General features: G+C 44.1%; 1 protein-coding gene across 1 annotated transcript in view; it reads right to left on the minus strand.

Moving 5' to 3' along the window:
- RPN2 (ribophorin II) overlaps positions 1-3,879 on the minus strand; it is a gene marked incomplete at both ends in the record, with an annotated part of 36,026 nt that extends 32,147 nt beyond the window's left edge. Inside the window, one exon of the mRNA XM_080716818.1 lies at positions 3,844-3,879. Coding sequence (XP_080572944.1) covers positions 3,844-3,879 — 36 coding nt within the window. The remainder of the gene's footprint in view (positions 1-3,843) is intronic.
- Between the last annotated feature and the right edge of the window lie 12,432 nt (positions 3,880-16,311).

Consider the following 16,311-nt stretch of genomic DNA (forward strand, 5'->3'; position numbering starts at 1 on the left):
AGCAGTGACAGCTAAATTACTCCAGCCAAATACCTGGCTAGTGGAAGCTTGGAAATAATGCAAGAAAAAGTTTAAGTTATTTATGTAGAATGTCACCAATTCATCTGACTTACTGTGTATAGGAGAATCCCCAAATAATTTGTACCATAAAGACCCTACACATTTGTCCTTTCGCCAATGACAGAATTCAAAGGGAGGATGAGCAAGGAGCAGCAGCACACACCTGTAATCCCAGCTACTTGGGAGGCTGAGGCAAGAGGATCACAAGCTCGAGGTCTAGCCTGGGCAAGTTAGAGATCCCGTTTCAAAGTTTAAAAATAGAGCTGACCGGGTATGGTGGCAAACACTCGTAACCCCAGCATTCGGGAGGCTGAGACCGGAGGATCACCATTTGCGTCCAGCCTCAGCTACTCAGTGAGGCCCTTTGCAACTCAATGAGACCCTGTTTCAAAATAAAAGAATAAAAAATAGGGCTGGGGTGTAGCTCAGAGGTAGAATGCCCCTGGGTTCCATCCCCGGTACTGCAAAACACACACACACACACACACACACACACACACACACACACACTTAGACAGAGACAGAGAGCGAGCCGGGCACAGTGGTAGATGCTTGTAATTTCAGTATTTGGGAGGATGAAACAGGAAAATCACAGGTTCAAAGCCAGCCTCGGCAATTTAGCAAGGGTCTTAGCAATCTAGTGAGACCCTGTTTTCAAATAAAATCTAGCTGGGGTGTAGCTCAGAGGTAGAATGCCTCTAGGTTCAATCCCAGTCCCTCCCTAAAAAGAAAAAAAATTTTTAATAAATCAAAAGGACAGCAAGCCGGGCGTGGTGGTGCACGCTTGTAATCCCCGCTCTTGGGAGGCTGACACAGGAGAATCACACAGGTTCGAAGCCAGCCTCTGCTACTTAGGGAGGGTCTCAGCAACTTAGTGAGACCCTGTTTCCAAATAAAGTATAAAATAGGTCTGGGAGTATAGCCAGAGGTAGAAAGCCCCTGGGTTCCACCCCCAGTACTACCAAAAATAAAAATAAAAAATAAAAAGGACTGCAGATATGATTTCCCCAGTACCACTAAAAAAAAAAAAAAAAAAAAAAAGGTGTGTTTGTGTGTATATGATACTTCTTAACCTCCTACACTTAGGACAAAGGAACAGACAATTAAAATGCAAATATATGAGCTGGGCATGGTGGCATATGCTTGTAATCTCAGTACTTGGGAGGCTGAGACAGAAGGATCACACAGGTTTGAAGCCAGCCTTGGCTATTTAGTGAGGTTCTCAGCAACTTAGTGAGACCCTGGTTCCAAAACAAAATAAAAAAAAAAAAAAATAGGTCTGGGAATGTAGCCCAGTGGTAGAAAGCCCCTGGGTTCCATCCCCAGTACCACCAAACCAAAAAAAAAAATGCAAATATATGAACAAATTATTAGGGGTTTTTTCCCCTCTACTTAGGAAGCTGAGACAGAAGGACTGCAGGTTCATGGCCAGCCTCAGCAAGTTAGTTGAGGCTTTCCGCAACTCAGTGAAACCCTGTTTCAAAATAAAGAATAAAAAAGTAGGGCAAGAGGTGTAGTTTGGAGGTCAAATGCCCCTGGGTTCCATCTCCAGCCCCCCCCCCCAAAAAAAAGATAAAATAGGTCTGGGGATATAGCTCAGAAGTAGAATGCCTCTGGGTTCAATTCCAAGTACCACACACACACACACACACACACACACACACACACACACACACACACAAAGAGGAGAGAGAGAAAAAAAAGTGTCAGACACAATAGCACACACTGTACTTAGATAGCAGGTTCAAGGCCAGCCTTAGCAAGTTTGCAAACCTGTTTCAAAATAAAAAAATAAAAAGAGCTTGGGGTGTAGCGTGAAGGTAGAATGTCACTGGGTTCCATCCCTAGTACCAAAAAAAAAAAAAAAAGAAAGGAGGAAGGAAAGACGGAAGCCACAAAACTCATAAAGCATAAAAGAAATGAAAGTCCTAGTTTTGAACCCAAATCTCTCCTCCAAAATTTTAAATTTTAATAATAGCAGCTAGTACAACTAGTACTCCCCCCCTTGGTAGTACTAGTATTTGAATTGAACTAGTAGTACTAGAATTGAACCCAGGAGCATTCTACTTCTGAGCTACACTCCCAGCCCTTTTATTTTTGTTTTTTGCTAGGTTGGTTACTGAGATATGTTGCGTAGGCTATCCCCAAACCTGCAATCCTCCTATCTCAGCCTCCCCAAGTACTGGGATCACAGACATGCGTCACCACGCCCAGCTGGCAGCTAGTAATTTAAACACTTAGAGATCAAGGATTGGTAACCTTCTCACACTGGAGGGTACAAAGAGGGCCCTACTCAAAAACTTCCAATACATATTCCAAGTACAGATTAATTCAAGTTAACAAGCTCCTCTTGGGGAAGAAAAAAATAAATAGACCTTTTTTTTTTTTTTTTTTTTTTTTTTTTGCGGAACTGGGGATGGAACCCAGGAGCATTCTACCTGAGCTACACCACCAAACCCTATTGTGTGTGTGTGTATGTATGTATGTATGTATGTATGTATGTATGTATGTATTTTTGTTTTGTTTTTGTGGCACTGGGGATGGAACCCAAGGGTATCTACCTCCAAGCTACATTTCCAGTCCTATTTTTTTTTTTTTTTTTTTTTTTTTGCGGGACTGGGGATGGAGCCCAGGGGCATTTTACTTCTGAGCTACACCCCCAGCGCTATTTTTTATTCTTTATTTTGAAACAGGGTCTTTCTGAGTTGCAAAGGGCCTACCTAAGTAGCTGAGGCTGTCTGAGAATGGCGATCCTCTTGTCTCAGCCTCCCAAATACTGGGATTATAAGTGTGCGCCACCATGCCCAGCTTTATCCTTTATTTTTGAAACAGGTTCTCACTAAGTTGCAGAGAGCCTAAATAGCTGTGGCTGGCCACGAACCTGCAATCCTCCCGTCTCAGCTTCCCAAATCCTGGGATTACAAGCATGTGCAACCACACCCGCTTATTTTTAATTTTGAAACAGGGTTTCACTAATTGTGGAGGCCCTCACTAAGTAGCTGAAGGTGGCTCCGAACCTGTGATCTTCCTATATCAAACTCCCAAGTACTGGGATTACAAGTGTGTACCAACATGCCTGGCTTAAGAATTAATTCTTTTTGTTTTCGGTACTAGGGATGGAACTCAGGGGCATTCTACCTCCACGTGACACCCCCAGCCCTATTTTTTATTCTTTATTTTGAAACAGGGTTTCAAGGAGTTGGGAAGGGCCTCACTAAGTAGTTGAGGCTGGCCTCAAACCTGCGCAATCCTCCTGTCTCAGCCTCCCAAATGCTGGGATTACAAGAATGCACCACCATGCCCAGCAAGAATGAACTCTTGATAGCATGAACCACATCCATCAGCCAAAATGAGCTCAGACTTAGCTACTGCTGAAGATGAAAGGAAAGAGAAGATCAGGCAGTTTAAGATCAAGGCACTTCTCAAAGAAAGGTTTGCAGGCGTCACCAAAGTGGAAAGCATTCAAACAAGCAGAAGGGATATCAGAAGGGAAAAGGAAGCGGGGCAAGTATAACATGCGTGGGCTTCTTACCATTACGTCAGGCCTACTCGTGCCATTTAAAGTAGGGTGATAATTTATCGCATGCCTGTCACGCTGGCAACCAGTTTCTTAGCACCAACACTCCATACTTCTCTATCTCATTCTTACGGCGTACCTCAAGACACTGAATGACAGACAGCACCTCAAGGTGTTATCTGAACACCGCTCTGAAAACAGCTGTCCCTAGCAGCTAAAGTTGGCACTGTCTTTTGGGTGTAGGCCTGAGATTGTTAGGTTGGTACCTCTTTAATGGACGGTACAGCCCCCACGTGGTCCATGAGCTTATAGGTGGCAGCAACAAATAATGCTGTGGTTTCCAGTCCTTCTTCAAACTGGAGATACACGCCCCCCAGCTCATCCAGGCGAGCAACGAGGTCCTGTTACCACAAAACAGAAGCATGCTGACGTCAAGCGATCGGAGGTGAGATGCAAAAACCACCACCCCCTACCCCATCACAAACAGTCTTGAGAAATCTCTTCTCTAAATCTGAAACCTACCTCCATCACTTGATATTTTCTAAAAACAAAAACAAAAAAAAGGCCCTTAGGCAGAGGGTGGCATATATCTCCACTCGCAGAACAGTCTCTCTGGTGGCTCTCGGAGTACATCGTCCGTCCTAGGAGCATCCCATGGTGACGACGTTAGGACAGCCTGTCGTGACTGCCATACAGTCTCCGAGGGTGGGCCCGGAGAAAGAGGACGTCCTTGGCAAAGGCCAGAGCAAGAATAAAAACCGCCATGGCCATGGCCACTTACTAAGCATCTACTATGCATTAGGTTTTTTTGGATGTAATGGGAATTGAACGGAGAACCTCGTACAATAAAAACTCAACCCTTTTTATTTTGAGATAAGGTCTCACAAAGGCTGGCCTCAAACTTGTGATTCTCCTGATTCAGCCTCCCCAGTAGCTGAGATTACAAGCATGTGACACTTTGCCTTTTAGAACTTCATTTGTTCCTGCAACCACCATATAAAGAAACGAAGACTCAATGCTATATTAAATAACTTGCCTAAAATTACAAAAGAGTAAATGGCAGAAAAAGGTACCTGAATTTTAGGTTTGCTAGGTTCCAAAACCTACACACTATTAGATTATTTCTACAAAAAGGTAGAAGAACAATGTTACTTAATTTATGGTGTAACTATCAAAAGCCTAACAAATATTCCTAGGACATTCCATTGCTCTAATACAAAGAACTTAAATATGCCAAGGACTTAAAATGGCTATAACAAATAATCGGGCATATCTATGTGCAGGCCTAAGACAGGAGCAGGGAGACCCATTTGGCAAATCAGGGCCATACCTCTATCTCCTCCACGATGCTCCTCAGGTCAGCCTGCTGGGACAGGTGGGATGCTGTCTGCAGAGCCTGGACAGTTCTGGAAGGTAAAGAGCAGAGCATGGTGGTGCATATCTATAGTTCCATTACTTGGAAGACTGAGACAGGAGGAATGCAGGTCTGAGGCCAGCCTCAGAGACTTAAAAATAATAATAAATTAGGCAGGGGGTATAGTTCAGAGGCAGAATGCCTCTGGTTCAATCCTCAGCACCACAAAAAAAATAAAGAAAAAGAATGATTTAAGCTTGTAAGGGATATGCTCTTGGGGAGAGCAGGAGGCAACCAAGGTGTGTCTGGCATCCCCAGTGTTATGTAGGATCAGCACTAGCTGCCTGTTAATCTTTTACTGTTCTTAATCAAGAACAAAGAGATATGGTGGAAATTATATTTGTAGAATTTTGGGTAGAATTTGGGGCAATTTTTCTGAAACTAGCGCAACATGAAGAGAAGACACTCAGTAAATATGTGCTGAAGGGTGAACTCTTGTGCTACCACCACCTGCTGGGGGTCCTGGGATGCCTCACATCCCTCAGAGAGGAAGTAAGAGGAAGGCACGGAGGATGTGGTCCTAAACCAGTTTATTATTATTTTCTTTTCCTATTATTCACTATTCAATTTATTTTTAACTTAATAATCTCTGTATATCTCTATGAAAACAAATATGATTTATTCTTATTAATAATTGTATTACAGTGCCTAAATATGCCAAAATTTACTCAATTTTCCATTGACACATTTTTTATTTTGTGGTACTGGGGACTGAACCCAAGGATTCTCTACCACTGAGCCATGCCCCTAGCCCTTTCCATTTTGAAACAGGGCATCACTAAGTTGCTGAGGCTGGCTCTGAACTTGCCATCTTCCTGTCTCAACCTCCCAAGTGCTAGGATTACAGGCATGTGCCACCATACCCAGCCAAGAAGCATTTTATTAAACTAGGTTTTTACAATGCTATAAGTGATAATCTTTATTTATGTATAAGTTTTCTTTTTTTCTTTTTTTGGTGCTAGGGATTGAGTCAAGCTACCCCCTCCCCAGGCCAGATTTTATTTCTTACTTGGAAACAGGGTCTCACTAGCTTGCTGAGATACTAAATTGTTGAGGCTGGCTTTGAATCTGCGATCCTCCTGTCTCAGCCTCCCAAGTACTGGGATTACAAGTGTGCGCCATCATACCCGGCTCATATATATATATTTTTTTTAATTTAATGAGGTAAAATTCATATAACAAAATTAACCATGTTAAAGTGAATAATTTCGGGAGGCTGAGACCGGAGGATCGCGGTGCATGGATGGCCTCAGCTACTTAGGCCCTCTGCAACATAGTGAGAGCCTGTTTCAAAATAAAGAATAAAAAATAGGGCAGGGGGTGTAGCTCAGAGGTCAAATGCCCCTGGGTTCCATCCCCAGACCCACAAAAAAAAATAAATAAATAAAGTGAATAATTATTTAACAAGATTCATATGGTATACAACCAAGACATACTGAGATCTAAAACATTTCTATCTGTCCAAAAGAAAACTCTATACCTTTTTTTTTTTACCAGAGGTGAAACCCAGAGGCTTTCTACCTCTGGGCTATACTCCAAGACCTATTTTATATTTTATTTGGAAACATGGTCTCACTAAGTTGCTGAGAGCCTCACTAAGTAACTGAGGCTGGCTTTGAACCTGTGTGATCATCCTGTCTCAGCCTCCCAAGCACTGGGATTACAAGTGTGCGCCACCACGCAAGCAATTTGTCCCAATTCCATCTTCTCCCAGCCGTTGGCAACCTCTAATCTATGTTCTGTCTCTGGATTTATCTATCCTAAATATTCATATAAATTGTATCATATAATACAAGAAGGACATTTATGTCTGGCTTTTCTGACTTGGCATAACTTTGTGTGTGTGGTTCTGGGGATTGAATCTAGGAGCACTCTACCTCTGAGCTACACTCCCAGCCCTATTTTATTTTTTAGTTGAAAGTCTCTCACTAAATTATAGAGGGCCGCACTAAGTTGCTGAGGCTGGCCGTAAACCTGTGATCCTTCTGCCTCGGCCCCCCAAGTACTGAGATTACAAGCACATGGCCGGGCGTGGTGGCACACGCTTGTAATCCCGGCGCTTGGGAGGCGGAGACAGGAGGATCGCACAGGTTTGAAGCCAGCCGCGCTGGCTTAAGAGACCCTGTTTCCAAATAAAAATATAAAATAGGTCTGGGAGTGTAGCCCGGAGGTAGAAGGGCTTCCAGGAACCCCAGTACCACAAAAAAAAAAAAAAGAAAGAAATAAACAAGAACACACCACCACACTGGACAGCATAATATTTTGGGGCTCATCCATGTTGTAGAATGTATCAGTATGCCATTTATTTTTTATGGCTTATTCATATTTTGTCTGAGGGTTGTTTTTTTTGGTGGTACTGGGGGTAGAACCCAGAGGCTTTTCTACCTCTAGGCTATACTCCCAGACCTATTTTATATTTCATTTGGAAACAGGGTCTTACTAAGTTGCTGAGAGCCTCACTAAGTAGCTGAGGCTGGCTTCGAACCTATGTGATCCTCCTGTCTCCGCCTCCCAAGTGCTGGGATTACAAGTGTGCACCACCCACCCGGCTCTACTTTGAGTTTTATTCTCCATTAAAAAAAAAAAAAAAAAACTTTTAAGGTGGAATGTAATATGTGTATATGTATTTTTTTTTATTAAACTATACTCTCTTAATACATATAGACAGTTTGAAAAGTATACATGTGCTTCTCTGGGTGAAAGGAGGGAAGCTGAGTCCCCCTGGTGGTCACACAGACTGCTGCTTAAGCCCTACTTCTAGGACAAAACGGGGTCTTGTGTAAACCACCACTATCAAGTTAATGTGTCCAGAAATGCAGAGCGAGAATCTATCTATTTATGCCAGGATCATAACAATTTAGATTTCCTCTATGGAAAACTAATTCCATTCAAATAACAAGTTGGAAAACAGAGGGGTCACAATTCACAGAGAGAAGCCATATGAGCATTCAACAACCCCTATTGGATACCTGTTATAATGCACTTGGGAAAATGAAACCTGAATTTTCAAAAATAAAAACCCCACATCTACCCATGATAAATGCTGAGCTCAGAAAAGGTTGTTAAGATAGCCTAGAAAGAACGTTTCTATTAAGATATCATTTTGCTCTTCTTTGGAACCACTGAGTGCCACGCTGGTAACCACCCCAAAAATTTCAGAATAAAATTAAGCCATTTAGCTTTAGAAAAGTTTTGTCACTGGCTTTAATTACTTATTCCTCAGCCAGCAATTTCTTCTCTCTGGAGTACTATATTCAAACACCAAGAAAGCAAGCCCTATTTTGCTAACACATAGCAGATAATTCAGAGAAATTGGTTTTTGAGACCGCAATGACATATTTTCATATGGTTTACTTAAACCTATGAATATTTTCTCTTTCAGGACAAATTTATGAACATACCGTTCCTGGAGTAACTCCACAAATACAGAAGGCCTGTTTCAAAGAGTCCTTATTTAAAATAATCAGATTTCCCTAAGCAGGGCAAAATAGTAGTAATAATATCAAAGCATGCTGTAGTTTAATCTTCAAAATAGCCCCATGAAATAAATACAATCTCTGGTTTTTATCTGTGAAAGTACTAAGGTTTAGGGGAGTTAAACAGCCCACTCATGGTCACAGATGTAGGAAGCAAAAGAATATGGATTTGAACAAGTTCTATCTGATCCAAAGTACTTCCTCTTTCTGCCTGTGAGCATTCTACAAGACAGCAGAATGCTCACTTTTCTTTCTTTTCTTTTCTTCTTTTTAATGTGGTACTGGGGATTGAACGGAGGCATTCTACCTTTGAGCTATACGCCCAGCCCCTTTATTTTTTTGTCTTGAAACAGGATCTCCCAGATTGCTGAGAGTCTCACTATGCTGCTGAGCTTGCCCTTGAACCTGCAATCCTCCTGGCAGCCTCCCAAGTACTGGAATTACAGGTTGTGCCACCAAGCCCAGCTCTTTATTAATTCTATTATTTCTTTATTGGATATTCAATGTGCTGGGCTCTACCAGAACTGTAAATAAAGCTTAGGATCTAAAATAGAAAAAAGGCTGAGAAGCCAGGTGTGGTGACACAGACTTGCCATCCTAGGACTCAGGAAGCTGTGACAGGAGATCGCAGGTTTGCAGCCAGCCTTGGCAATTTATTGAGGCCCTCTCCAACTCAGTGAGACCCTGTTTCAAAATAAAAGGATAAATTGGGCTGGGGGGGTGGTAGCTCGGAGTAGAATGCCCCTGAGTTCCATCCCCTATACCACACAAAAAACAAAAAGGATACAAAAATAAGGAAAGGCACATGCTTGTAATCTCAGTACTTGGGAGGCTGAGATAGGAGTATTGCAGGTTACGTTGCTGTTTTGGGGGGGGTTTGGTGCTGAACATTGAACTCAGAGGCATTCTACTTCCAAGCTAAACCTTCAGCCTAGTTTTATTCCTTATTTAAAGACAGGGTCTCAATAGGTTGCTAAAGGCCTCACTAAATTGTCAAGGCTGGCTTTGAACCTGTGATCCTTCTGTCTCAGTCTCCCAAGTACTGAGATTGAGTACAAGCGTGAACCACCACACCCAGCTAGAATCACAAGTTTGAGGCTGATCTCAGCAACTTAGCAAGACCACTATGAAATAAAAAAGGGCCAGGGATGTAGCTCAAAGCTACATTGCCCGTGTTCAATTCCTGGCACTAAAATAAATAAATTAATTAAATCAAATAGAAAATTACAGTGCTACCAAGGAAGTATCCAGCTACCTGAGAAGGAAACGCTTTAGAGAAGGAACTGTTTCCTGTGTGCTCACTCAGAACAGGCCCTGGGTGAGGCTCTGCACATCTACCCTCTCATTTCACCCTGCCATTTGCTATCTGCCATAAGGACTCTTGGTCCCATTTTACAAATGAGGCTTAATGGAACTTAGTAACTTGCCCAAAGTCACACAGCAAGGAAAGAGCACAGCTGGGATTCAAATGTGAGTCTGCATGACTCCAAAGCAAATGTGTTTTTCTTGTACTTCTTCCAATTCTAGGGTTGTTTTTTGTTTTTTGGTGGTACAGGGGTTCCTGGAAACCCTTCTACCTCCAGGCCACACTCCCAGACACCTATTTTATATATATATATATTTTTATTTGGAAACAGGGTGTCTTAAGCCAGCAAGGCTGGCTTTGAACCTGCGCGATCCTTCTGTCTCCGCCTCCCAAGCACGGGGATTACAAGCGTGCGCCACCACGCCCGGCCAATTCTAGGGTTTTTGAGAAAGGAGATTTTCTTTTTGTATGTTTTTTTAAGAAGGTGGTAGCATACGAGCAAGGCACTGACAGTGACATTATGACATGAGACGGTGGTAAGCATTTCACCAAAAGGGCTTATGAGCGGAGATTGAAATATGTAGCCTGGCCAGGCTCACAATCCCAGTACTTGGCAGGCTGAGACAGGAGGATCACAGGTTTGCAGCCAGCCTCAGCTATTTAGTAAGGCCTTCTGCAACTTAGTGAGATACTGTTTCAAAATACAGAATTAGCCAGGCATAATAGCACATTCCCCTTGTCTGTGTGGCTGGGTTTGTGCTGACTCAGCACTTGTGTTCTGCCTGAGCTGCGCAGAAGACTGTGTCTGTGTGCACTCAGAAGGACAGGGCCCTTACTGTCTAATTCACTATCTGCCTGCTGTGCCTAGCAGAGCACCCGGCACATAGTAGGTGCCCAGGAAGTATTTGCTGAGCCAATAAATGACCCCTGTCTTTATGTGGGATGCCTAAGAGAGCTTGAGCTGACAACTCACGCCAGCACGGTCTCCTCCTTGCTGAGACGAGCAGTGAGAGCCCCAAGTGCTTCCTGGGACGCCAAGGGAAGGCCAAAGCCACTGAGCGCTGCGACTGCATGGTAGATCTGGCTCATAGACGAGTCTTCACTGACAGCTGCCAGGAGCAGGTCTTTGGTCTCATTTGAAACAGAGATCTAGGAAAGGATTGGCAAAGTTTTAGAACAGGTTCTGGCAATTTGTGGCAACTGTCAAAGTCACAGCACATGCTCACTCCCCCACAAAGGCCATCCTAAGCACAAACCGTTTTAAAGGGGACTGACAAGTTACTTATCTATTTATATGGTTTTCCTACGTTCATAAAATGATCCAGAAAGCTAGGGTGAGGATAGATAAACTTTGAACATTTTTAAATGTAAAGGAAGAGGGAAAGAAAAACTCAAGGCCTCCAAAGACAAAGGCAACAACTGCAGGAAACAGGCAATGCCCACAAAAAGTAGAAATTTAAGGATAAAGAAAATACACTATACGTTCTTAAGAAAATAATCAGCCAAGTGTGGTGGTGTATGTCTGTAACCCCAGTTCTTGGGAGACTGAGACAGGAGGATCACAGGTCCAAGGACAGCCTCTCAACAATGTAATGAGACTTTCCGCAACCTAGCGAAACCCTATGAAAACAAAAAATAAAAAAAAAGGCTGGAGGTATAGCTAGGAAGCAAAAATGCCCTCTTGGTTCAATCACTAGTACCACAATTAAAAAAAAAAAAAAAAAAAAGCCAGGTGTGGTGGCACACGCTTGTAATCCCCGCGCTTGGGAGGCAGTGACAAGAGGATCGCGCAGGTTCGTAGCCAGCCGTGCTGATTAAGAGACCCTATTTCTACGTAAAAAAGTATAAAATAGGTCTGGGAGTGTAGCCCATGGGAATGTAGCCTGGAGGTAGAAGGGCTTCCAGGAACCCCAGTACCACCCAAAAAAAAAAAAAAAAAAAAAAAAGCCAGGCGTGGTGGCGCACACTTGTAATCCCAGCATTCGGGAGGCTGAGACCAAAGGATCGTGGTTCACAGACAGCCTCAGCTACTTAGTGAGGCCCTCTGCCACTCAGTGAGACCTGGTTTCAAAATAAAGAATAAAAAATAGGGCAGGGGTGTAGCTCAGAGGTCAAATGCCCCTGGGTTCCATCCCTAAACCCGCAAAAAAAAAAAAAAAGCATCATAGGAAGCCAGGTGTGGTGGCACATGCATGTAATCCCAGTACTTAAAAGGTTAAAACAGAAGGATCGCAGGTTCAAGATCAGCCTCAGCAACACAGGGAAGCCTTCAACAACTTAGTGAGACCCTACTTCAAAACAAAAAAATAAAGTGAGGCTGGGGGTAGTTCAGAGGCAGAACACCCTTCAATTCTATTCCCAATACCAATAAAAAACCCAGAGCCCAGGTATGGTGGTGCACACTTGTAATCCCAGTCCTTGGAAGGCTGAGACAGGAGAGGCCCTCCATGACTTAGTGAAACCTTATTTCAAAATAAAGAACAAAACACTAGGGCTAGGGATATAGCTCAGAGGTAGATTGACTCTGGGTTCAATCCCTAGTACCTAAAAAAAGGAATATAATTCCCACACACATCAATGGAGTCCCATTATTTAAAAAGAAGTCATAAGTCGGTATGGTGGTACATGCCTGATCCCAGCTACTCAGGAGGCTGAGGCAGGAAAATCACAAGTTTGGTTCAACCTGGGCAATTTAGCAAGACACTGTCTCAAAAGTAAAATAAAACCAGGCATAGTGATGCACACTTATAAACCCAGTACTTGGGAGGCTGAGACAGGAGGGTTGCAGTTCAAGGCCAGCCTCAGCAACTTAGTGAGGCCCTTGGTAACTTAATGAAACCCTGTTTCAAATTACAAAATAATAAAATTGGGTTTAGGGTGTATATAGCTCAGAGGTAGAATGCCTCTGGGGTTCATCTCCAATACCACCAAAAAAAAACAAAAAGTAAAATAAAGCCAGATGCAGCGATACACTCCTATAATCCCAACTACTAGGGAGGCTGAGGCTGGGGGAACACAAGTTCGAGGCCAGCCTGGGCAACTTAGTGAGACCTTGCCTCAAAATAAAAAATAAAAGGGGAGGAGAAGTAGCTCAGTGGTATAATGCCCCTGGGTTCAATCCCTAAATACCACAAAAGAATAAAAAATAAAAAGGGCTGGGCCTATACCTAAGCTGTAGAGTACTTGCCTAGCGTGCTGGGTTTAATCCCCAGCACCATACATACACACCCTCCCAACACACACACACACACACACACACACACACACACACACACACACACACGACCCTTCCCCCTTTAAATTGTGTTTTAAAGTAACATTTAGAGTAAATGTCAGCATAAAAACCTGGACTCACCTCACACCCTGAAAGGGCCTGGCTAGCCTGGGCAGCATAGAAGAGAGAATCCACGCTGCTGGGGTCAAGGTTGGATTTGATGAAGGTGCATGCTTTCTAAATAGAAAAGAAAGTCAGTATTAAATGGTGACCTCTGCGGTGACTAGGAAAAGCAAAGGTGTTTGGGGTGGTAACACTCTAAACCACATATGACGGCTTGAAGTATGGGCCACATGAGATTTAGTTTTTAAGTAGTCACGTTCATAAAACAAAGTGCTATCCAGACCGCTGTCTCCCCACGAAGGGCAGCGTGCCTGGAGGCTCGTGAGTACTTCAGGGCCTGAGCCTGCCTGAGCTGTGTGTGCTATGACACTCTTCCTTTTGATGACCACTTTTTTTTTTTTTTTTGCGGGTCTGGGGGTGGAACCCAGGGGCATTTGACCTCCAAGCTACAACCCCAGCCCGATTTTTTTATTCTTTATTTTGAAACAGGGTCTAAGTTGCAGAGGGCCTCACTAAGTAGCTGAGGCTGTCCGCAAACCGCGATCCTCCAGTCTCAGTCTCCCGAATGCTGGGATTACAAGTGTGCGCCACCACGCCCGGCCTGATGACTTTTGAGGACCCTTTGTAGACAGAATCACCATTCCCGCTAACAGCGCAGCCTGAAGTTAGTGAGTCTCTTCCAATTCTTGTTGTAGTGGGGTCTCCACTGAGATGTCTCCAAGGCCTAGCACACTCAGCGAATCTAACGTGACCCTGAAGCTTTCTCCTTCTTCACCTGGAGATTCTGACTCACATACAGCATCATTATGCAACCACTCCCCAAGGCCAAAACTGGAGAGTCAGTCTTGACTTGCCCCTTCCCCAAGCCTGTCAAGTCTATCTCCTTAAACTTCTCAGCCCAAGTCTGGCCCACTGGCTTCTACCATCGCCTTAGAGTGGCTCCTCAACATTCCTCACCTGGACTGCCGCAATCCTTTCCCAACTGATCTCAGGCCACAGCATCCATTCTGCACAATGTTTTAAGACTGATCTTCAAGCTGGGTGTGGTGGCACATGCCTGTCATCCCAATACTTGGGAGGCTAATCACAGGAGGATCACAGTTCAAGAACAGCCTCAGCAAGTAGTGAGACTCTCATCAACCTAGAGACCCTGTTTCAAAATAAAGTAGGGCTGGGATGTATCTTGGAAGGAGAATATCCCTGGGTTCAATCCTCAGTATCAAAAAAAAAAAAAAAGACTGTTCTTCACAAAACGTGCCCATGTCCCTGCGTGCGTGCGTGCGTGCGTGCGTGCGAGCGAGCGAGCGAGTAAGCGAGAGAGAGAGAGAGAGAGAGAGAGAGAGAGAGAAAGAGAGAGAGAGATATGATTGACTGATTGATTGATTTTGGGAATGAAACCCAGGGGCATTATACCTCCAAGCTACACCCCAACCCTATTTTACTTTTTATTTGGAAACAAGACCTCACTAAGGTGCTAAGACCCTTACTAAGTTGCTGGGACTATCCTTGAACCTACGATCCTCCTGTCTCAGTCTCCCAAGTCCCACGATGCTAGGCACGCACCGCCATGCCGGGGCTTACTTAGCTGTTAAACCTTTTGATGGTTCCCTATTATTCTCAGCTGTGATCCAAAGTTTCTGACACAGCCGGGTGTGGTGGTGCACGCTCGTAATCCCCACGCTTGGGAGGCTGAGGCAGGAGGATCGCACAGGTTCGAAGCCAGCCTCAGCTACTTAGAGAGGCTCTCAGCAACTTAGTGAGACCCTGTTTCCAAATAAAATATAAAATAGGTCTGGGAGTATAGCCCGGAGGTAGAAAAGCCACTGGGTTCCACCCCCAGGACCACCCAAAAAAAAAAAAAAACAAAGTTTCTGACACAGCATGAAGTACCTTCATGACTGACCCTTACTCTGTGTCAGCTGTATTACCACACCCCACCACCCACCCCAAATCCTCCACACCATGGTACTGGGGACTGAATTGAACCCAGAGGCATTCTACCTCTGAGCTACATCCCCAGCCCTTTTTTACTTTTTGCTTTAAAACAGGGTCTCTCTCTAGGTCGCTGAGAGTCTAAGTTGCTAAGGATGGTCTTGAACCTGGGGCCTCCTTTCTAAGCCTCCCAAATACTGGAATTAAAGAAGTGCACCACCACGCCTGGCGCAACCTCAGACTCTCACCTCCTGCAGCTCTCAGCCACGCCTGTCACCTTCTGATCCTGCAACTCTCCTTCCCTTGTCCCTCTCCTGCCAAACCAGGTTCTATCGTCTCTGCTCAGATGCACTTCTTCTACAGAACCTGATTGAGGAGGAGCAGGCACCTCCCTCTCCCAAAGCACCTGCTCCTCCCTGCCTCTGCCTCCCTGGGTGTCAGCTTCCAGAGAGCACCAAATGCCCATCACAGTGACTGGCAGAGTCAACATGGAACAGAGCCCTGGCAACTTCTATTCCATCCAGTAAGATTACTTAATAGTTATATTGCTAACATTTTACTTGAAGTAATATAAAATCTAGCTATTCAAAATTATATGGCAAGCTAGGCATGGTAGCACACTATATTCCCAGTACCTGGGGGGTTGAGACAGGAGGATCGCCAGCCTCAGCAACTTAGTGAGACCCTGCTTCAAAATAAAAATAATATATGGCTGGGGGTGTTGCTAGGAGGTAGAATGCCCCTGGGTTCAACCTCCAGTACTTAAAAAAAAAGCGCACACACACACACACACACACACACACACACACGAAACCCAATCAGAAGCAGGCACTTCTGGAGAACAAGGGGAACAGGGCAGGGTGGGCTGTGCAATGGCTTGTTACTTTTCTCAAATAGCTGTTCTATGTCATGTGAAGTTTTGACACATGGATGTTACTAGAACCAAAACACTTTAAAAGCTCTTAAATTAGTTTTCAAACAGATATTTAAAAGCAGCCCGAGGGAGAAAGGAAAGAAATACTTCACCTTATACAAATTAGGGGTGTGAAAAGCAAAGCAAGTGACTCAAGCACAGATCCTAGTGATAACCCAGCCACACGCGCGCCCTGTCGCCCCCTGGTGCTTTAGCAAGGAACGACCATTTCCCATTTACTCCCCAAAGGCCCCTAAGCATTGGCACTTTTACCAGTTTAGGTTTACAGACAAGAGGTAAAGGAATTTGTTCAAGGTCTTTCAGCTCTTAACAGAAAAACTCAAATTCAATCCTGA

This window comes from Muscardinus avellanarius, assembly GCF_963383645.1.
Source record: "Muscardinus avellanarius genome assembly, chromosome: 19".
Taxonomy (NCBI): domain Eukaryota; kingdom Metazoa; phylum Chordata; class Mammalia; order Rodentia; family Gliridae; genus Muscardinus; species Muscardinus avellanarius.